Genomic DNA, 23,779 nt, shown 5'->3' on the forward strand with positions numbered 1-23,779 from the left:
TGCCCACCTTCAAGACACTGTGGCGTGACGTCGCCTGTTTTCTAGCGGGTACACGCCAGTTTTCACACAGGTGCTCCATCTGCTTGCCAGTGCGACTATTTGGGGCGATAACCGCCTCGCTCCTGAGCAGCTCTGTTAACATCCTCACTTGTTAACAAGCCCCTTACCTTCCCAGAGCCAACCTCTGCCACCCGCAGGGAAATAGCAGGAGTTTGCTTAACCCTGCAAGCCTGTAAATACAAATTTTTGAAGTTTTTGAAAACTTTTTCTTTTCTCTTAAAAATAAGAGTTGACAGTTAGTGTACAGCTGTGGACGGAAGAAAAAAGATGCTGGATCGCTGTTATCACAAACTGCTGCTGTTTGGATGCCTGGCTTGTCTTCTGGTGACTGTTGTAACTGCAGACGGTAAGTAAACATTTGAAATCATTGAAATAACCCGTACACCTCGTTGTAAAATTATTTTCTGATCTAATTTTGTCCGTTTGCTAAAGCTGTGGTGGTGATGTGCGCCAATTACGCGTAGCGCGCCAGCAATTGGCACCAAGCCTGTTAGAGTCAAAAAGTGTTCTAAAATAAATGTTTAATGGCAAAAGAGACAATTACACCACACTATTTCTCCCGTTAAACCCGCACTTTGTTCTTTGGTCTAAGCTGTGTGAGTGGTCTGCTTTGTCCAGCAGTCATTCTCAAACCTTTAGAGTGCACGAGAGAAGATTATTTTTTTACTGCTTTGTTGCTAAAAAGTTTTCTCTTATATTATTTTCAGTGGCTGATTAGCAGGGCTGTCTCTAGCCCTTTTTATGCCCTAGGCAACTTTAGATTTTGGTGCCCCCTCGTGGATCGATAGCTATATAGGTTTTTGAGAAATTTCATTTAGTGCAGGCGAGCCCTCTAAACAGCTTAAAAAAGATGCTTCTCTTCCATGAAGCTTAAGGTTGCTCGATACACTGTCATAATATTTGAGATATTTATTAAAAATGAATAATAAGCAGTCCAAATTGCATTCTTCTTTTCTTTGTGACTTTGGGATCTAAAGATTCAGTGAATGCACAGAGAATAATTTATTTAGAGGAACCTAAATGTAACTAAATGTGTTTTCATTGTTACAGTTGTTACAGTTTCTGTCTTATATAGTTATAGGAAACATCCTTGATGACACTCCTGCATATATGGACCAAATTGAGGAATGAAGATAGAAACTTAAGATTGACAAGAAAGAATATTGTGAACTTAATTAAATGGGTCAAACTTTTATTGACAATAAAACAAAAGTGATCTTACAGCTGGTGACAGTCATTGACTGTGACTGCTCACCTGTCTGAAACGTAAAAAACTGATAAGAAAAAATTGTTAACATCATCAAAAATTATTAATAGCTATAAATAATTACAGAACTGCTGCTGTGTCATCTGCTGCAGCTTTTGCCATGGGGTGCGGCAAAAGGACACAAATGCAGAGCTCATAAACAGATGTGTCAAAAATAAAAACCAACTTTCATTAAAGAACCAAAGTCCAATGAGGCAAACACACCAAGAAATCCAAAATAGGAGCAAAGCACACTCAAGAGCAGGTGAAACAGATGCAGATGGGGAAAATGAAACCGTAAATACTCAGAGACACAGTGAGGACTAATCAGGGGGAGTGGAGAAAAAAAAGAACTGAAAATAATTAGGGACAACAAGACAAGGGAAGTAAAAGCAAATACAAAGCGATAAATGACTGTCAAAATAAAACAGGAAGTGATAAAACAGGGATAGAAATTTAAGCACGATGCACAGAGACTCCAGGGACACTAAACGAATATCGAACCATGAACTTAAAACAGAATAATCGCTGTAACAGAATCATACAAACAAATGACAATATGTCTCCGTCTACAACAGTCATCAAAACTGAGGCTTTAAAATACTAATGAAAAGAAAGCTAAAAATTCTTAATAAACAACCACAAAACTCAAAATAACCTAAAACCCACAGATGAAAGACAGCTGTCTTTGATCACGCCACTGCAGATAACTCTCTGAAGTTGCAGGTATTCAGTAAACTCAGAAGAACGACTATAAGCAGCAACTTCAGCTCCCGTGCACAGCTTGTCTCACCAGTGCCCTCCTACAGCCTTTCAGCAACACATTTTTAGAGAGCTTGTCTGGCAGAAAGCCTTGAAGGAAGACTTCTCCTCTGTGCCAGATACAGCTTATTGTGGTTTATCTCAGAGTCATGTAAATATTTCAAAAACGTAACTCCTGCGATTATGAACCTGGAGCACATTTCTGTCCTGTGTTACTGGACAGCCGTGATGTGAGAACGGGGTGGTAATGACAGGACCGGTATGCCGCTGCGATTGCTCCTGCAGTCAATTAATGATCACAGGGGGGTGGGCAAAGCAGATCCTCGCACATCCACGACTGCGCCGCTGAGATTCACACTCACGAGTGAGGCTTTAGGAAGTCCTTAAAGATATTTACTTCCTACAAATTCTGCTATTATCCAGAATTTGTTTGTATAAGAAGTTATTTAATGTTAATCTCCTTGCATTTCCTCAGGTCGAGTGTTTGTGCTGGACCTGAGGAACTCCTCTGACCTGCAGGGCTTCAGAGATGCTGAGCAAGCTTGTGCCTCGCACCGCGGCCGCCTGGCATCAGTAGAGGAGCTTCGTCACGCTGTGGTGGAGTGCTACTTCTCCCCGTGCACCCGCGGGTGGCTCTACGGGGGCTCAGTAGGGTAAGAATAGCAGCTGTCTTCAGAGGAGATGTCAGAGGTCATTATGGTGTGTGTGTGCGAGACGGAGGTTTCGGGAATGGATGAAAGAGAGAGGAAGTAAAGAAAGCAAGCGGGGAGATAGAAGAGTGACACATTTCAGGGGGGAAAGAGAAAAAGCAGAGAGAGGAAGCAGAGAGGGAGAAAGACTCCTCTGTTTCTTCCTGGAGGAGGAGGGAATTCTGAGATGGGGTGTCATGTCGACAACTGCCTCCATTTACACCTCTCATCTCCACGGCAACGACACTCACAGCTTTCAGAACAGAGCACATTTGGGCCTGGAGGAAGAGCGGTACCCGGTTTGCTTAAACGGAGATGAAGCTGACAAGTGGTGATTATAGGGATAAAACCTCATGAACACTGTTACTGCTACTGTAGTATCCTATACTGCAGCTCCTAATAGAAAAATGTATGAAGAGTGTGAAACATGTTCCTTTTAAATGGGCGCAGACACCTGGTGAACACATGCCTGCTTTTAATGAATAATAGTTGAGATGCTTTTTTGGGTCCATTCACAGCAAAACGTGCTCTTTGTTTGACCAAGAAATGGTTAAGTTGACCCTGAAATTCTCGGTGTATGTAAGCCAAAATCAAAATGATTATTAATGGTTGTTCTAAATGACATGACTTAGAGTTCATTCAAAACTTTTAAGTAAAAATCCCCCTTTTCTCTCAGTGTCAAGATGTTTAACTGCACATTTTATCTCAGTACGAGAAAAAGAAGTTCAGTGTCAATAGGCTGTCTCAGTCTTACTACATGATAAAGAAAAGTTGCTCTATTTAATGAAAGAAATCTGTCAGCATGACAGAAATGTACATAAATCTACAAATTATAAAAAGTTCTGGTAGCTCATGGCCCAGACTGTCCTATAATTATAAAAGAAAGAGTTATAAAGTTAAAAAAAAAAAATCATTTTTATTGATTGATTGATTGATTTGTAAAAGCTTTTATTGTCCTGTCATTTAACTGTTAATCTGTTACTCTAATTTAGTATGAAAGACAGTGGGGAAAGTCTTCATCATTGGGACAAGCTGTAAAATGTATAAAAATGTCGTTAAAACTCCAAAATGTATGCCCTCGATCACATTTTCAAAAAACATCCAGTGCGGCCCGGGTTGGCGTCTCTGCCAGGCCAATTCTGGCCCCCGGGCCTTATATTTGACATCCCTGCTCTACAGTATATTAGAGACTATAAAATACAATTAGTCTGTGAGTGCTGGGGTTCTTTCACAGATTTCTTGAACCTTGTTTTTCATCAAGGTTGAAGGGCATTTAGCATATCCTGCTGTAGTGACCCTGCTGTAGGGAGCGGCCGACTATTCCACCTACAGGGCTGGTCAACCACAACGAAACTCCCAAACTGGAAACTTCGTTATAAAAATGAACGGAGACTTCAATGAAACAATTGAGAAATAAAACCTTTCAGGGGTTAACCTGGTTCAAAGTGGCCACCGAGTTTCTAACATACAATAATATGCTTGTAACATATCTGGTTAGGGACGTATCATCTTTTCCTTTTATACACCGCTGGCTCTGTACATGTTGATCAGCGGACATCAGCTTTCACACTCCCTTACTGTGTTTCACACTATATCACCCTGCTACCACAGCTCCGTCTGCTGAAGTCAGGAGCTACACACCTCACGCCTCTCCTTTTTGGACGGCTTATTCGAGCAGTGACAATGACAGACGTGGAATCTGACATATACTCAGATACAGTGAACTTTTCCTGTAACTTTTTCAGGAAACACAGACAACCTTGGTCTGTGTTGGAGGCAGTTTTGCAGAAAAGCACCAGAATGTTCTTCTAATATATCAGGAAACACAGAGTAAGAAAAAGCAGTCCAACAGCTGAAGGTGCTGCAGTCATTCGGACATTATGCGCTGATTATTTATGGGCTGTGAATTTACAGAGCGTGTGAGGGAAATACGATTCACAGGCGATTCATCCTCCTCTCCTGCGTGGTCTTCATCATAAATAAATCATCACTCTGAAGCGTAGCATGGTGGTTCCTGATATAGATCTAGCTCATCAATCAATGTTAGTTAAAGGTAAAAATACATTGATTGCAGGTGTTTTATTAATGTTTTTGTCTGTTTTTCTTGTCCCTCCATCCTTTTGTCTGTTTTTTTTTTCTGTTTTGTTGCCCACCTTACCACACACACTCCCACTGGTTGTGTAAAGGCCACCCTCACCCACTCCCTCACTCACATGTTGGTTGCTTAGATGAATAATTGTGTCGTTGGTGTGTGAACTGTGATGGTTTCCAGACTGGCGTCAGTGCCAGTTAACCACCTCAGATGTGTATGACATAAGTCTGTAGGTCTATTAGGAGCTTTAACAAGTGCCTCCTACGCTGACTCTTCCACCATAACATCTTCTTCTGACCTGTCAGTCATTTTGTACCTCTGTACACCGTTATACAAGAAAAATGAATTAAGGTTTCATATGAATGCGCGTATACTTGTGGGTGTTCCCTGTAGCAGCCACGCACTGTCAGGTGATGGATTCTTCTCGGGCAGATACCTGCAGGGATGAAAGTTAACTTTTTAAACAGTCGTCAGTGTTTTTTGCCTCTCTGAGTGCTTTCTCTGTGATTTCTGTCTTCTTCTTTTCTCCTTCAGACTCTCTCCCCCATAAAGCAAAGCTAACATGGCACACGCATACAGTCTGACCTGCTCCACTCTCTCACTGCACTGCTAGTAAAGCCTTTATCATGACAGTACGGTTGAAAGATGAGGGGAAACCTGGTAGAGAGAGCAGGAGGAACACATGCAGCAAATACCTTAGGATAGATTCAGACACGGGCCTCTGCAATTTACAGTTTATGGGTCGCCTGTTCAATCTGGTGAGCTAAACTGGCGCCCCTGTTAGTTACATTATTTCCAATTAGTGATGCTTTGTTTAGATCAGATGCACACACTTGTGCCGGGCCCAGTGTCTATTCTATAGAATGATTCTTAGTAACTAATATCACCAATCAAACTTGCTGTTAAAGCTCATATTTCTGAATTTTCCCACAGGACTGATTGCTACTGCCAGCCTCTGTGGGAACATAATCTGATTGGCCTTGTCTTATCTGGTGTTTTTGGATGATAAACGGGTTAATAATGTGATTAGGCTGCAACATAAATGGATTATTCACTCAGCTTTTGTAGCTTCTGCAGCTTGTAGGAGCTGTGCTCATTCAGTCCCAGTGGAATACGCACTGCTTTATGTCCACAATGTTATGACTTCTCTATTTGAAGTTGGCTGTAACCTAAGGCTTGTTCTCTGGGAACATCTATCCATAATGTATCAGCGTGGGATAACACTGTGCCAAAGGCTACAGCCGCTGATACTGCAACATTTCTGAGTCATGATGTGTGTTCCTGGACCCTGATGTCATACTGCAATAATATTTAAATGGGCAACAAATCAAGTGGTGGTGAATAAACTGTGTGCGCAGTCAACTTTCCCACATGTGCACTTAATCAGAGGTACAGCTTTAGATATCAGCGGTGGAGGGAATATGTAGAGGAATGTTTCAGTGTTAACTACAAGTTAATGACCTGCATTCATAATGTCCCAGAAAAAAATACAGAAATAAAGCCAAAAAATATATAATACTCAAAACATTTCCAATGCATTGTATTCAGAATTCTACTTTTGAAGCTGCTGGTGATGGAGCTAGCTATTTTTTACATATTGTTTTAGTCCACTGGTTCCCAGCATGCTGGTCAGGCCTGTAAATAAATGATGGCAGACTGGTAGACTGTAAATAATTGATGGATATTATTCATTGGTTTGCAATCCACTGCTTTGAGGCATTGTGGGCAGTCTTATCTTGGCTTTTTAAAAGTGAGGTGAAGGTCTGACTAAAGAACCAAGAACAGCTACACAGCCTCACTGTAGCTACTTGTCAGTCACAAGGGATGGGTATCGTTTAGGTTTTATCCGATACCGGTGCCAAACCGGTACTTTTGAAACGGTGCCGGTGCTTAAACGGTGCTCAAACCGGTGCTTAAAGAATGAAGAACACAAACTTTGTCCAAAAACTCATGTTTAGCTGTTTTTTTTGTAAAAAGATAACAATGTTAGCCTTTTCTGTAGCTATAGGGCATATATGGTATTTTTTCTTTGGTCATTTTAGCCTTTTTTGCCAGAGTGAAGGGAGTATCTGCCATCAAACAAGAAGACAGCCGCATGTAACTACGACTGTGTTTGCTAGTTCACCTTACATGCATTAATTTAATAACGTGGTTAGCCTACTCAACGTAAATTACACACGAACAACATTTAGCTACTCATGCAGAGAAGAACGGCTGCTGCTGCCATCATCATCCGTCATCATTTCTGCTACACTGGCAGGGCTAGGGGCCAGGACTCTCCTCTTCGGGTTCTTGGGGGATGTTGCAAACTCCGGGTCCGATAAAAGGCACCACACCCGTAGTAGGTAGCTATACGTCGCCAGGTGTTTCATCAGATTCGAGGAGTTACCTCCTTTGCACAGTATCAGCTTAAAGCACTTGTTGCAGGCTGCTGAGTTTGCATCTTATGCTGTAAAGTACAGCCAGACATTTGACCGCTTCGCCTTGGGCATTTTTAATCTGTAGCTCTGCTCTAAAAGAACGTACGTACCTGGACCCGCCTACTATCCTTGGAAACGTAAAATGATTGGCTAGAATCTGAAGTGTATCACAGCTCAGGAAAAAAAAGCACCGAAATGTGCGCTGCTTTTCGGTCTGGTTACTACCGTTTATGTCAGAACCGGTGCCCTTCCCTAGTCACAAGGTTGCTATAATAAACTTTTCATATCTTCTCAGCAAACATTTCAACGCTGAATGACTGTAGCGATAGTTCTTGTTCACGGCTGAAAACTAGTTCAAAACCAGTTGGAGACATGACCTCGACACTAATTCGAGGTACTTGTTGAATGTTGCCTGGATGTTTAAAAAAGATAAAACTTGTGTTCTACAATCTTGTTATCACTTAGATGAAACAATTAAAAAAAGAATCTGATAGAAAGAATGAGAAGCACCTCAGTTCTGTGGTCATTTTGACAGCAAATTTTGATTCAGTTTTATTAGTAGTTTTTAGATTAAAACATTATTTCGTTTCAGTCGACTAAACACCGTAAGATTATCGTAGATTAAATCTAAAGTGGATTCAGTTGACTAAAATGTAATGCATAAAATTTTGTCATGTTTTTACTGGTGAGAATTGCTCCACATTGTTTACAAAGCTCATCTTCCTTGATATCAAATGCGATTGTGTCCATATGTCTCCTCTTCTTTTACTCCCAGTCATTTGTTCACCTGGGAGCTAGTCGTCCAAATGTCCATGTCCCACCTTCCTGCATGAGGAGATTACTTGTGTCTGTTACCAAACTTCCCACTTTTCTACGCAACTTAATTAGTTCTGATTGGATTTCGTTATTATTCATTGACAAAAGTGTCAATACATTTCATCATAGCTTCTGTCCTCATGAATTGGTTTATGATATGTAATTATTTTATGTTTTAATCAGAAAAAAACGTTGTTGTGATGAATATTATTGTTCAATGAAATTGTCACTTTCTCAACGGCGAGTCAAACTCTTGATTTCACACTTTTGGGCCCAACTCTGAGCTAATTGGCTTCTTGCTCAGGAATCAGCAGGAACCTGGGTTTAAGGATGGTTGTAACCGTCCAACATATTAAGTTCACCATGCTCCAGTGAGTTAGTGAGAATTTAGTTATCCATAAACATGCAGGAAAATGCTTAAAAGTGTCTTTTTTAAAGGCTCCCATAATCATAAATGATTATATAAGTTGTCTTTAAAAAACAAAAAAACAAACAGATGTATTTAATTCCTTCTTTGCAATGAATGCACCAATCTAATCTATATTTATCCCTCACTAAGAGATGTTCAAGTCAGACCATCTCTTTGGGAGTGCAAAAATTAACATCTTGTCCAGGTCCTGCTCAGTTTTTGGAACTGAACTGCAACCAGTTTTGACCTGGGAGATGATTTCAGGGTTTAAGCCATGTTTGCTGAATTACTCTATTGAAGTGAACATAAGTGTTCTGATAATGCTAGCAAGCTTTGTTAGCAAACTGTGCAGGTACATCACACACGGAGCTCAAAAATACTAAAATTATAGTAGCTAAAACTAAAGCGCAAACCTCTTTGGAGGTAATTAAATAGAATTAACCAGACGATCACTAAATTAAGAATGCTCAAAATGTGCACAAAATATAGCACAGCTGTTACAAAGAGAAAGAATAGCAACAGAGACCAACAGACACCATTATGAAATGCTCCTCTAGTCAGTGTTATGTCACGTTTTAATTAATGAGAGTGTGAACATGTGACTTGATTTTATGCAGTATGGATATCATAGGCGTCACTGTCTGTTTATTTCCAGGACCACAGTGTGTAATGTTGTGGGCGGTGTGCTGAAAGCTGTAGAAGTGAGGACAGAAAATGGCACAGAGGACGCAGCGCACCTGGACGCCTTCTGCATCAAAGACAAAGGTCAGTAAACCCACACGAAAACATACACAGTACGTAAGGATCGTAGAAGAGGAATGGTAGTAGCGATCAGGACGTGAATGACTCAGGTTTGTGTGTGTGTAAATGTAATGTGAAACAGCTGGATCCATGAATGTGTGTTAGTTCTGATGCAGCTGAAACTAAATGACACACATCACATCTGGCACATCATTGCCAGGTTTTGGATCAAAACTTGGAAGATTTCTCTAGTCCATGTGCCACACACCCTGAGGTTGGCAGACACTCTCTGCTGTGGGAGCACATGTGAACACTTCACATCCATTTGATACAGGCAAACCAACTACACAGCTTATTGTCTAGTTATGGTTGGGTATATTAAATACAGGATCCCTGGAGGCACCATTGTCAGGGAAACCCACTCACACGGTTACACTGAACTAATTAAAGATTCCACATTTAATCTGAAACACGTAAAAAGAAGTTGCACTACAGTCTATAGTCAAAATGTCTTTTTGAATAACCATTTGGGGGATTTTTAAACTTTATTTTACATTTTAAATCATATTTTAGTTCATAATAAACAATAAAACACTTGTTATTAGAATTTAACAATATATTATGGATATAATGCAAAACAAACTGTATTGATCCATCCATTATCTTTAATTATCTTAATTATCTAAAGTCAAGTTGGCAGCAGGGTATCCCAGATGTCTTTCTCCCCAGCCACACTTTCCAGTTGCTCCTGGGGGATACAGAGACCTTCCCAGCACAGAATAGATACACAATGTCTTTAGCAGATTCTGAGTCCACCCTGGGATCTCTTCCCAACTGGTGCCCCAGAAAAACCTCCAAAGGGAGGCACTCAGGAGGCATACTAACCAGAAGCTCGAACAACCTCAACTATCTCCTTTCAAAATGCAAGCGCAGTGGCTCTACTCTGCGATGCCCACAGATGTCTGACCTCCACACCCTCTCTCTAAGGTTAGCCAACCACCCTGTGGAGGAAACACATTTTGGCCGCTTGTTTTTGTGACCTCATTCTTTCGGCCATTACCTGGATTTCATGACCGTAGGTGAAGGTTGGGACGTAGACACAGAGATTCTGCTTCAACAGTCCGGTAAAATGTCTTCATTACTGCTGATGCTGCATCAATGCGCCGATCCATCTCGTGCTCCACCTTCCCATCACTTGTGAATGACATCCCAGGATGACTGGATTCTCTTGCTTGAGGCAGCCTTCCTCCCCATCGTTCCACTGTTTACTGGCAGAGAACCGTTGCCTTGGATTTGGAGGCACTGATTCTCATCCCACCTGTTTCTCACTTGGCTGCAAACAGCTCCAGTGCATGCTGAAAGTCACGCTCTGATTAAACCAACAGAATCACATCATCCACAAAAGCAGGGGTGCGATTCTGAGGTTCCCAAAGCAAATACCCTGCTCACCTCAGCTATACCTCGAGATCCTGTACATGAAAATAAAACTAGGTTCAGAGACAAAGCATAGCCTGAAAACATACAAGGATGCAGACGCAGAATTCCTGGCATTCCTTCGCCTGAATCCAAAGTTCGACAAGGTTTGAACCTGCTTTCCATCACCCTTGATAAAAACTTTAATATGCATAGTTATTCACATCAATATCCATGAAGATTGGACCAGTTTCAGTTTAATATTCATGCTTTATCCTCATGTTCTTAAAATTCACATAATTCTTTTACATAAAAGCTTTTGCTTCATGTCCAGAATTCATTCGTTCATTCCTTGTCTTTACAAATGATATACTGATATTATAAAGCTGATAAGCATTGGTTGACATTTACAGAGAACACTGTTTCCTATGGAATAAGTATAACAGCTCTATTCCTAAATATGTGCATCTATATGCTTGTTGCTGATAGATGAGCCATGTGGAGACCCCCCATCTTTTCCTAATGCACGCCTGCAGAGTCACTCTGGGTCCGAGATGGGAGATGAGCTTCTGTACACATGTGTCCCAGGTTACGTGATGCCCGGTGGACACACAGCCTTCAGCCTGCTGTGTGACAGCTGTGGGGAGTGGTATGGACTGGTGCAGATTTGTGTTAAAGGTAAGAGGCTGTTGTGGTCAGAGCTTGATTCTTTGTGTTTGAACAGACTCTCAGTTGTTAGCTGGGATGGAAATGGTGTTACTGGTGCTTTAGCTTGTGTCGCTAATCCTTTATAAAGGCAAAATGCATGGCCTGTGTGGATTATTAGCTAACAGTTAATCATGCTTTTAATCTAAAGCAGTCGTTCATAAACTTTCCAAGGAAAACTACTCTAGATTTTAATTTTCTTACAATATTGGCAGCTATGTTTAGTTAATGGAGCCTCTAAAAGGTCACAGATATCTGTTTTCTACCCAGACATTTTGAGGTCCAGCTTTGATCATAATCTCAAACCATTATTTTGCGTTTCTGATTTAAAGAACTGGCTGTGTACCAGGGGAACTGGTTCAAGAGTGACACTGACATTTTGCTGGTTTGGAAACAAGAATCAGTGACGTCAGGGTCTGCCAACCCAGCAGCCAGATTATGTTAGCTCAGTATGATCAGTGGAAACAGATGGCAATAGTTGGCTCCAGCTAAAGGTCTCAAAATCTATCCAGCAGTGCCACTAAATGTCATTGAAAATACACAAAACAAAACAAAAAACAAACATTTTTTTTAGGTTTTGTGTAGGTTTTATTTTCTATTTCTTGGTAGGATGCCGTGACTTTTCGGAGCCTTGGCATCATTATGAAGCCACCAAAGAGTGGAGCAGAGAATTTGCAATGCCTATCTACTGGAGACTGCCTTTGGCATCATATTTAATTAAAAGAGGTGGCATTGAATATCTTGGGAACTTTTGCTAACTTTCTTTGAGTCATAAAATAATAAATAATAAATGTAGATACTCGATCTGACTTGAAAATTTACACATTTCTATTTTGTCTTTCTGCAGATGAGGTGAGTCACACAGACTACGAGGACAAGTTCACAGATTCCTACATAGAGGCAGAGCGCCAACCTGAGACACCATTAGAGGCTCATGGCGATGTACACGAGGAAGTGTATGGAGCTGCGTACCCACATGGAGAGATGAGCTCGGAGCAGCAAGAGACGAGTTTTAGAGCCAAAGCTGAGGAGGACCATCGAGACCTGAGCAGAAAGCGTAAAGTGGGAGGAGAAGTGGCTGAAGATAGTGAAATATTTGAAGGAGCTTTAGTTAAACGAGAAAAAAATGAGGAACGGGCTGGTGAGGACTTGGTAGGTCCTCGGACGTGGCAGCAGGAGAATACTGAGGTGGCCAAGATTGATACAGTGGAAGCCACAGGAGCACCCGTCTCTCTTCTCTCCCAGAAACACATGTTCTGGTTCCCCTCTGAGACCTTCCAGGAGGAAGGACCTCAGGTCTTCATCAATCCAGCCACGCAGACAACACAGAGAACCTCTGTTGACCGATCTGAGGAGAGCATTGAGCACACGAGTCAAGAAAGGCCCTATCGTCAACATCCCGTTGATGCTGATGATCCTGATCATGAAGGAGATGATTTTGATGATCCTGACACCAGCCGCCATGATGACCAGGACGACATCCTTGAAGATGACCACCATGACGATCAAGACGGCAGCCACCAAGAGGAAGACCACGATGAGCACAAGAGGCAACCAGCTCAAGATGAAGATTTGGACAAAAGGGAAAGCCATGAAAGCTATGACGATCACGAGGAGCATTATGACATGGGCGAACATGAGGAGGACCGTGATCGCAAGGAGTACGACGATCCAGATGATACTTACGACGGACACAAAAGCCAGGAGGATCATGATGATCATAATGGAGAACATCATGAGGTCTCTGAGGAACATCTAGACCAGGATGACCATGATGACCACGATGACCACGATCACCACGATGACCACGATCACCACGATGACCGTGCCATACATTATGACGACACCCATTATGCTGACCTTGATGATCACGATGATTTTGGACACAAAGACGCTGAGAGCTATGACGATCACGACAGCCATGAAGATGATAGTCGTCGGCATGTTGTTTTTTCTGTGGTAGCCGATAAGCATCAGAACGTCACTCAGAGGGGAGCAGAAGGAAAGTCAGCCACAGATGACACGTGGCTGGACGGTTACCCTGTTGTTTTCGAAAACGGTGACTCCGTAACAGAGAAGGTGAAACCAGAGGATAAAGACAGAAGGAGATTTTTCAAGACGACACCCAGACCCACTAAGGTGGAAATTCGTAGACCTTACACCAGCTCGCCCAAGGAGCAAGAGTCTCTCACCACGGTGCGTGAATTCGAACTAGGGGTTTTAGAGGAGGTGCGGCCTGACTCCATCGGGACCCCTGCCCCTGACCTTCTGGAGCCTTCAGACTCTCCTTCATACTCTGAGACCGGAGACTACAGCACACAACAAGCAGTTCCCACCGACTCTTGGATGGCTGACCTTACCGATCATCCCTTTCTCGATCATGGCCCAAGCCCTCCAGTGCACAAGGATGGCTTCGTGCTCAGCCTGCCTGGTGAGACTGGGGAGAGGGGAGAGCAGGAAGGGGAGATGGGAGAGACAATCTGTGTGGATGACGCCTGCCCTCCCGTCCCTCCAAGCTCTTCCGGTCGAGGCCCCACTGTGGCGGCCATTGTTGTGGCGATTTGTGTCATCGCAACTGCAGTCATTGTCGCGGTGTGGTGTTACCGACGACAGCAGCAGAAGAGTTCGGCGTATGAGATGAATGGGAAGGGCCAAAGTCAGGCCAGACAGGGCCAACAGATAGAGATGCAGCAAAAGGTGTAGGGGAGAGAGGTTGGCACAGACACTCTTCCTTTGGGAAGGATGGGAAGATTCAGTTGAAAACTGTTGATCTTAGGTATAAACTTTAAAAAAGCTAGCACAAAATATTGTAATGATGCTTAACATAGTGAAACTTGAATGAAACAAGATGGCAATAGTCCTGTCACTTATTAGTTCTGAGGAAATTCACCAGTCCTTGTATGTTATCCATGATTTTTAAAGCTCTGGCATCTACCTGGACATAAACCAGGCTGGATTCAACTCCAGAAGCTGAGAAGCGAGACATGTAGGAAAACCACAACATGAGGCACAGCACTGCCTGAATATAGGAACTGAAACTTCATTCTCCAAAGCTCTTGGACATTTTGATGAAGATTTCTTGCTGTTGTTTTTGTTGAGTGCTTGTATTATTGCTGATGTGCATTGTTTGATATTCTGTGTATTGTGTTTATGGGAAAAAAAATGGTGTAGTTCACCACAGGAGCGTTGTCACAGACCGTCAGAGCAGGTTCGCGGCAGGACATGAAGAATACTGAGAGGGGTGAGATGAAAGAAAAGAGGCTGGTGAAAGGTGTAAATAACAGGTGGAGTATGATGGGAGAAATATTTCTTGTCTGTGTTGGTTTTGACATTCAGCTGGTGAGACATAAAGAGGCATCCAGATTGCAGACTCAGCCACATGTATGCGTGTGCGTGATAGTGTGCGTGTGTGTGTCGCAGGTCTGTGCAATCCGCCAGCCAGCAGTAAATTATGTTCGAAGGTACCGACCGAGGAAGCAGAGTAGATCCTGACATCAGTCCAACTAACCACAGATTAAACACTGTGGTGAAAAAGAATCACAGCCTCAAATAAATACAGTTTAAATACAGTTTAAATAGAGTTTAAATACAGTTTCAACGCAGCCAAAAGTTTAATAAAAAGTGCATTTGGATTTTCAAATGATCAAAAATAGGACTCCACTGCCCTAAAACAGAGAGACTGATATACACTCAAATACCACTTTACATCCCTTTTGTTCTAAAAGGGACTGTCTTAATTCTTCATGGCATAGATTCAACAAGGTGCTGGAAACGTTGCTCTGAGATTTTGGTCCATATTGACATGACATCATAACACAGGTACTGCAGATTTATCGGCTGTAAGTCCATGATGTGAACTTGTTCCACCACATCCCAAAGATTCCCTGTTTGATTGAGATCTGGTGATTGTGGAGCCAATTTGAGAACAGCTGACTCATTGGCACGTTCAAGAAAGCGGTTTGAGATGATCTGAGCTTCGCGACGTGGTGTGTCATCCTGCTGGAAGAGGCGTGCACTGGGACGAACATGGTCGGCAACAATACTCATGTAGGGTGTGGTGGTGAAACGGTGCTCATTTAGTACTAAAAGGCTACAAAGCGCGCCAAGACAATGTCCTCTACACCATTACACCACCAGCAGCCTGAACCATTAACACATGGCAGCATGTATCCATGAATTTTTATTTACGCCAAATTCTGATCCTACCATCCTAATGTGATAACAAAAACTGAGACTCAACAGACCAGGCAACAATTTTACAGTCTTCTCTTGTCCAGTTTTGGTGAATTTTGGCCTCAGTTTCATGATCTTACCTGATGAGAGTGGTACCCAGTGTGGTCTTCCTCTGCTGAAGGTCATCTGCTTCAAGGTTTGACACCCTGTGCAAAACTTGGTTGTAACGAGTAGTTATTTGAGTTACTATTGCCTTGCTATCAGCTGTCATGTTCTTAAATCACCTCTTTTCTCCATTGTGATGCTCAGTCTTAACTTCAGCACGTCATGTTCGCATGCCTAAATGCCTCAAGCTGCTGCCATGTGATTGGCTGATTGGATATTTCCTTTAATGAGGAGTTGAACAGGTGACTGGTGAGTGTATACACACATATAATGGCGGATGTGTCATAAGTCATTACACTATGAGCAGTTACAGAGGACTGGACTCTGGGAATATTTGCTCATGTCTGAGTAGATATCAGTGTTGTGACAATTTCTGCCAAACAGAGATGAATGCATTCAGGATTTTTAAAAATACTCTATCATTCTTTGTTATTGACGTGCCATCTTTCCATATGTGCCAAATATTTAGAAAATGTAAAAGAGCAGATGTAAATGGATACAAATAGTCATGTTTGTGGTCAAATTTCAGTGTTTTACAGTAGGAATGTAAATAAAACAGTATATAAGGGTAAGAGCATGGGAAGTGATTATAATTATTGTCAACAGGGACCGCTGATTAATAAAAAAGAAACTTTATGGTAAAAAATTTTCTTGCATAATTTCAAAATCAATAACGAACTGATTTACAGGAAATATCTTAATCTGTTTCCTTTATGGTGTCTGAAAATGAACTGACGTTAATGTGGCGAGGCCATGGGGAATTATTAAGTACCTGCCTTCTGTGTGTTTCTGTGCATATGATCTGTGACTGTATTGACTCGCTGTACATACGACAGCATTACCAGTGTGTGGAAATACCTTGTTTCTTGTTTCACAGGTGGCATTACAAACCACCCCTCATATCTTACACAGGGTACGCTCATCTCCGCGACGTCTGCTCGACTACCTTTTACTTCAGCTGTGATTACCGCGACTGTACTCGCCCACGCCGTAGGTTATCAAGCAACGAACTCTGTGGCGAAACAACAGGTTTGCCACATGAACGATGCCTGAAGAAGGATCATAAAAATAGACGTTGTTAAATTAAAAGCGTGACTAGTTATTTGCAGCATCGTCCTCTCAATCTTATGTGATTTATGACAAGATGAAATGTGTACTGTATGTGTCTTCACAAAGTTAAAATAAACATGTGGTATAACTCTGGCTTCTAGTTTACTTTTGCTCTGGGTCAACTAGATGCACTAACTTATAGGAATCTTCAGTTGTTATCTTTCTTTAGTATTCACAGCGGACTCGGCAAAAGATGTTACTCTGTCCTTTTGTCAGGACAATTTTAATGCTTCTGCTTCTCCAAGCAAAAAGAAGCAGAAGAGAGAAATCGGTGGGATGAACTACAGCTGAGGAAGAGGTAATAAAAGAAACAGGACAGAAGGAGAAGGCGAAGAGTTGGAGACACACAGTAATACAGAGGGAATGTTCCCCTGTGGGTTTTTAACATCACCATGTGACAAACTGCACAGAGACTCAATGTTCAAACATTATTAAACACCACAGTGTTTTCTCTGGTGGGCTCTCTGCTCAGCTCTCCTGTCTTCTACCTCTGGGTTTCTTTATATTGGGGCTCCAGTTAAAGACCAGTGAACTGGAAATGAAGAATAGCTGACTAATTAACATTTAAGTCACTTTTAAAACAGATATTAAAAATTTGTTTTTCCAGCTTCGATACTGGGATGATTTACTGTTTGTCTCATGTGGTGAAAGAGAATCAGAATGGTTGGTAGGTTTACATCACTGTCTTCACAGTTTTGCAGAATTTCTGAGGGTCTTTAAAAACTTCTCTATTGACATTTGGACACTCCAGTCCTTGTACCTGACCTTTATCTGGAGAATGTCTGTTGTTTGTTAAGTGGCTTAACACAGACCCGTGAACCATTTAAGCACAAAGAGCTACCTAACTCAAGGGATGAACTTAGCAAAGAGCCAGTTTTAAATTGTCTCTTTAGGCACTTTTTTCATTTGCAGCCTGTCGCTAAAGCATTTGTTCCCATTTCTTTAGCTGAAAAATACCAAAGACAACACAGCTCGACAGACATAAAGTAGTATTTTTTGACCAGCAGGGCTATTCCCAAAGAGCTATCAGTGAAAAACCTGTCATATCTCAGCGTGGTTTGCAGTGTCTCCTTGCAACTTTGAAGAACAAGTGGAGGACAAAATTAGAAGTTGCAGGACTAAAAATCTATCTACAGCGAGGGAACAAATCCAGCAAAGACCTGACACAGGATCTGAGAGATGCATCTGTGCCTTCAGTTGATCCAGCTACTGTTCAGAAATGCTCTCAGTGGAAGTGGCAGTTGTTTTACAACATCACTGAAAAGGCATGATTATTGGAAAGTTATTTTATTGTAAAACAAAAAAGAAAAAAAAAATGTCATACTCGTGTGATTCACATTGGAGAAATTCATTAATAAAAAGATGAGACAAAATATTTCAGTTTTCTTTAAATTATTAAGCCACTATGCTGTATGTCCACTGAACAGAATATTAATGGACACGCAGTAGGAAAGTAAAACAAACTCGATCAACCACAGACTGTAAACCCGATAAATATAAAAATTGGGAGTGTTTTGCGTTGTTTTTCAGTGTTTCGGCAGAATCTTCTCCTCATCCTCATCCAGGAACTCATCTATAAACTCGACCACCTCCCCCTGCAGACACAAACACGAAAAAACAATGACACAGAGACAACTCAGGAGGGGCTGTTTTGTTTCAAAGCGAGGTTTTTTCCACTAAGTGGATTACCATTAATCCTCACACTCGCAGTTTTATCTGTGATTTCTCATATTCTGCATTACTGAAGAGATTAGAGTCAGTAACTGAATAGTATTTACCACGTACAGCATGTAATCCTGGCTTATGGGTTGGCCTGATGGTCACACTTCCTGTGCTGCAGTATAATAACTTAAAGAAAAATGATGCCACACTGCCACCTCACGGCTGTCTGTGATATTGCAGTCTAATAAACACTGGACACATTGTACTGAAGGTCATCATGTGACCAGCCTGAGGAATCCAGGGTTTTCCCAGTTACACAAGGTCACAGATGCAAACAGTGCAGTCCAAACTGTGATTTAATGGGAATTGTGTATTTCTATTTTTATGCATAGACTGCATCTTATGTTCACTTCACTTGACCTAAGATAACCTCCCGCCTGGAAAGATCCTTTGATACAAACCACGCACCTCATCGTCGCTGGCCAGACGCTGTTTGGAGAACTCCAACATCTGAAGCTGCATGTTGGTCTGATTGTAGTACCGGACTGCCTCCTGCAGGACAACGGTCAAAGAAATGATGAGTGTCAGAGAGACCCAAAGACTCAAAAGCGGGGAAGAAACCAATAAGCCCTCTTTAGGATGTGTGTGTTTCTGTGACAAAGCAATAAACATTTTATAAGAACAGTTATACTTTTTTTTTTATTACTGGTATATCAAAAATACATTCAGATGGCCGCCTGCCCTCAGCTTAGTTCTGTCAGAGGGTTCAAATGCGCTTATTCAAAAGGGTTCGTTTAATTGTCGGGGTTTCTTTGTATTATTGTAGGGTCTTTATCTTACAATCTAAATCACATTTAGGCAACAGTTGTTGTGATTTGGTGCTATATAAATTCAGTTGAATTAAATTAAACTTTGTTCAATAAAATTTTACTTACGAAACCTTCTGCTTTCTTGGATGGGCTGTTAGAGAAATTACCTGCACAAAAGGTAAATGCTACAAAATACACCAACACCACAATCATGACTGAGAGGTCAGCTGTGGTGAAGCCCAGCAGACAGCTGCTAACTATAGCCACCTCTGTTGGCCACAACCGTAATAATCCAAAGCATTTTATTTCCCAGGCTGTAAACATGCTTTTTAACAAGGAAGTCCATGGCGCTAATCTCACTTTTAGAGCCAATCTCAAGTGGCTGCTGGAGGAACTGCAGTTTTTGGCACTGATGCAGTTTTATAGCTGTTTTTTAACAATAAACCTGCATCTGGCAAATGGCTTACTATATGAACGTAATTAACATTAAAGGCTGGAAACAGGGTGGAAACTTCCAGTATTCACTCATGGGTACCTGTGAAGATCAATAACAACACAGATACCCTGCAGTGCACAGACTTATGCCCTGCTAAGCTTCATATTTGCCGAACAGATCTTTTCAACAACTTTTAGGTAAAAAAGCTAATAAACATGTTTCCAAAAATGTGAAATAAGTCCTTCAGGGACTTGTCATCATCATCATCATCATCATCATAACAAAAACATAAATAAATAAAACAAGCTTTTTAAATAAATCCACAATATGCTTTCCCAGGCTGAGATGCATCAATCAGGTGTGTGCATATTCGGTGTAATTAATTCTGAACATCACTCACTGATCTGGGGAGGAAATCCTCATCTATCAGCCCCCACTTGCTTTTGTGGAATTTGTAATACTCCACGTTGTTCTTCATGACTTCATCATTGGGGTCAAACAGCAAGTAGCTGGTTGCACACGGCACTGCGTTCTTCAAGTCATTCACTGAAAGCACAGTTAAAGTCACAGTCAAACGCCAGCAAACGAACCTCAGAAATTCGAAAGAGAAATAGTTCTCTGCTCAAAGCTGCCAGCTGAGTACTACTCACGCTTGTAGTAGGCGAACTGCAAGTAGTGGTACATGGTGGCCACAAACTTCTCAACAACATAACCGCCGACAACAGGTGTCAGGTCGCTCTCACACCCGGCCTTCCTCTCCAGCACTTCCATGTAGTGGTCTGAACAGAAAATACGTTTAGACCTTCAATAAACAGTCATGACTGCACATGAGATGGACATGAGCTGACCAGCTATCGAGGGGTAGAAGTCTTTAAAATCTCTGATGTCCCTCGGTCCCTCAGACGCAGCCAGACACTCGTCGTAGACCTTGAAGAAGTCCCTCAGTGCCAGCTCCATGTCTGACACCGAGGTACGGAAGTTTTCGCCATTGTACGCCCTCACGGCACGTATAAATAAGGTCTGGGATACCACAAGAAAAAAGGATTTGAAAACACAATCCAGAGTGTTAATGCAAACTTTGATAAAGGACTCAGTATTAATCATTTTCAACACTATGATTATCTTCTGTCTGAAATCTTTGACGAGTAATGGTTGCAGACTCTCTTTTTCCACCTTCCCACGCTTGTATTTTACATAACAACGCTAATATATATCAAGACATATGAAATTTTGTAGCGTAAAGTAAAGTGGATGTAGCCACTAAGGCCCTGCCAAGGATGCCTTAAAGTCCTCAGACCAAAACTTGCAAGTTCATATTCCCAGATATGCCCGTTTGACCTGCACGACCACAGGCTGCTTCCACGTCAGGGCACCCACAGAGCCAATAACAGAGTGGGCTGCATGCCACATGGGAGTGACGCCTCTTGTGGATAAAAGCCTCGAGAAATCAGAAAGGATCAAAATGAAAGCGTGCCTCACTGTGTTTAAAGCATCTGTGCCTACCTCGTAGGATTTGGTCTCCAGGTCTTTCAGGTGCTCCTCGGCTCCAGGCAGACTCTTGTAGTAGGCCATGTTTCTCTGCATCATCTCATCATCCGGGTGTTTCAGGAGGAAGGTGTGGGCAGCAGACACCGCCTTGGCCAGGTTGTCAGACTAGAACACAAAAACACACATTAAAATGATTTGTTTTTGTGCTGGTCAGTAAAGAAACCACACAAAGCCTATGGTACTAACCTGAAATGAAATGAGTGTCACATGCAGCAGCAGATTTACTTGTAAGAGTGATGTCATTTATCAGTTATCAGCTGATGTTTGTCTTCACTTATTAATCTGTTTAAATCACCAAAACTGACCACAACTTATATTGTTGGCAGTGTGCTGACCCCTGTTGTTTCCTCATCACTGACATCTGCTTCTACTTCAACTGTATATAAAGCACTATAATTATAATTATAAATATAACTGCATACAATAAATTTGAATTGAATTGATATATAGTAACTATATATTTATTACATTGATTCCAACATCTTTGATATAAAGATGATATATGTGTTATTAATGTCTGTGTCACGGTGTAGTCCTGTAACTTGTATATGTAAACATACCTCGTCAGTAAAGCTGATTCTGATTCTGATTCCTCACACACATCTCCACTCTCATGCACACCTTACTTCACGCTCCGTTACCGCTGCATATTTTTTTAAATTATTTTAGATTAATAGATTACTTTGCGAAACAGGTGCAAAACAGTGTGTCTTCCCCCTTTTTTGGCATTGCCCTATGAGCTTAGTTGTGGCAACTGGGAGTTCAATATGATGTGATTACATTCATTTCCATTAAAATGAAACTTTTCGGTGACCCCTTGGGCCATGTGGAGAAAATCACCAGCATGGGTAAAAATACAATAACTATATTGACTAACACTTCCACATGGGATCATCTGCGTTTGTCATGTTTCTCAGCTTCCTGAACTATTCGTAAATTTGCTTTAACAGTCGACTTTCTGTGACCATGCTGTGCGTGTAAAATAGAGGATTCTAAGATGTGCAGAGGAATAAGAACCGGCGCCTTTATCGGTGTTTCTTTCCTTTCCTGTCCTTTCTTAAAAAATGGACCATAAACCACAAGAGTTTAGTTCTTACAGCAGACCCCCAATTGTGCATCCGTGGCACGTAGATGACGTCAAAACGCACGTCGGGGAAAAATCACGACCATAGTTAAATAAACCATTATCACAGGGTAAAGAAAGTTGTAAACAACACATCGCAATTCCTGCCGGTTTGAGACTCCAATCTCATTTAGGGGACCCCTTCGAGGCCCCCTCCTTATTAGTTCTGCTTACTTTAAAGTAGGCATATTGAAGGTATTTGTACGGCTCCCTCCTCTCAAATTCATCTATAGTGTCCCGGCTGGGCATGGTCTGCCTGAAAGCGGGTAAGCCCTGTTTGCAGCGCTTCAGGCACTGCGCTCTTTTCATAACGTTTCCAAACGCCTGCAGCTCTGGAAACTCCGCAAACCTCTGCTCGTCCTCCAGCCTCACGGAGCTGCAGTTAAGGTTGCAGAAGGCCTCGCTGTCCCGCAGCAGCCTGTAGAGTCGCAGAGACACCTCCATGTACTCCACCGTCTCCTTCCACTTCTCCCCGGTGTACTGATCCAGTGCATATTTGTAAGCGGACTCCAGAGGCATGAGCTCATGCCTGGGGAAACTCCTGAAGCTGTATTTCTCATACTGGGAGTTCACCACGGAGACGAAAAATGCGATTAATAAGGCAGAAAAAAGCTGGGAAGAAGTGGAGGTAGCCATTTTTGAGGCTGGAAAGAGCTGGAAGGGTAGGCTGTTGAGCGTGGGTCTATAGGCCCGCCTCAAGTTCCACCACGTATCCAGACAAAACCTCCCCTCCCACGGGCACGGGGCTGGCAAGATCGCTCCGTCCAGTGGGAGCTACTGGAGGTGCTCCTCCCATTAAATTACAAAAGTAAAACTTTACAGTTGTTCGGATTTTTCACAGTACAACTGAAAAGCCGGGCTGAAAATCTACATTTCATAACTTTTATTAGGGAAAGCATGAATTCAAAAAGAGTGTATTTTACCCGAAGGGTATGAGTATTTACCGTCTGCTTTACTTTTTTTAAATATTTTTTTTCACATTTAAAGCTTGAACCTCTTTCTTGCCTAATTGAACCCCCGGTGAGATTGTCCCCCCTCCACCTCTTCTCCTCCCACTGCCACGTAGAAACATTCCTGCTCTGTCTGCCTCCCCTCCAAAAACCTGAACACCACCAACATAACTCTATCTGTGCGTAAAGTCAGCAGCAATCGTTATGCGTGCTGCTTATTCTTACGCTTTGACTATAAATCAGAGGCGTAGCCAGATATGCAGATATTGGGTTTTTTTGGGTTTTTTTTATGGATCCAGGTGGATGTGTCCGCATCTGTTTGGAGACCCCAATGTTTCCACGTTGACACATAACTCGGGCAGCACTGCGCAAGAGCAATGCGCGGTGCCCCAACTATCCCATTCAATTGCAAAGGGCGTTAAGTCAGCTGGAGCGAAACACGGAAGTAAT

The 23,779-nt window shown here is 42.0% G+C and overlaps 2 protein-coding genes across 3 annotated transcripts; one reads left to right on the forward strand and one right to left on the reverse strand.

The window, feature by feature from the left end:
* Positions 1–37: 37 nt before the first annotated feature.
* On the forward strand, positions 38–16,894 carry susd5 (sushi domain containing 5). 2 transcript variants are annotated; one of them, XM_084919537.1, is made up of 5 exons: positions 38–406; positions 2,544–2,721; positions 9,150–9,259; positions 11,138–11,326; positions 12,201–16,894. In XM_084919537.1, exons 1-5 carry the CDS (start codon positions 328–330, stop codon positions 14,054–14,056), a joined length of 2,412 nt encoding a protein of 803 aa, XP_084775663.1. In that variant the 5' UTR covers positions 38–327; the 3' UTR covers positions 14,057–16,894. The 2 variants fall into 2 exon arrangements, with proteins under 2 accessions (XP_084775663.1, XP_084775662.1); XM_084919536.1 differs by lacking the exon at positions 38–406 and adding an exon at positions 2,075–2,432.
* A 1,178-nt stretch (positions 16,895–18,072) lies between these two features.
* crtap (cartilage associated protein) lies at positions 18,073–23,100 on the reverse strand. The gene is made up of 7 exons (XM_084919538.1): positions 22,554–23,100; positions 21,212–21,361; positions 20,557–20,728; positions 20,359–20,487; positions 20,109–20,254; positions 18,932–19,015; positions 18,073–18,396 (listed from the first exon to the last, which is right to left on the reverse strand). The coding sequence occupies exons 1-7, from the start codon at positions 23,013–23,015 to the stop codon at positions 18,328–18,330; spliced, it is 1,212 nt and encodes a 403-aa protein (XP_084775664.1). The 5' UTR covers positions 23,016–23,100; the 3' UTR covers positions 18,073–18,327.
* Between the last annotated feature and the right edge of the window lie 679 nt (positions 23,101–23,779).

The sequence above is a fragment of the Perissodus microlepis genome, chromosome 22 (genome assembly GCF_051167445.1).
Source record: "Perissodus microlepis isolate ML-2025 ecotype Zambia chromosome 22, ASM5116744v1, whole genome shotgun sequence".
In the NCBI taxonomy this organism is placed as follows: Eukaryota; Metazoa; Chordata; class Actinopteri; order Cichliformes; family Cichlidae; genus Perissodus; species Perissodus microlepis.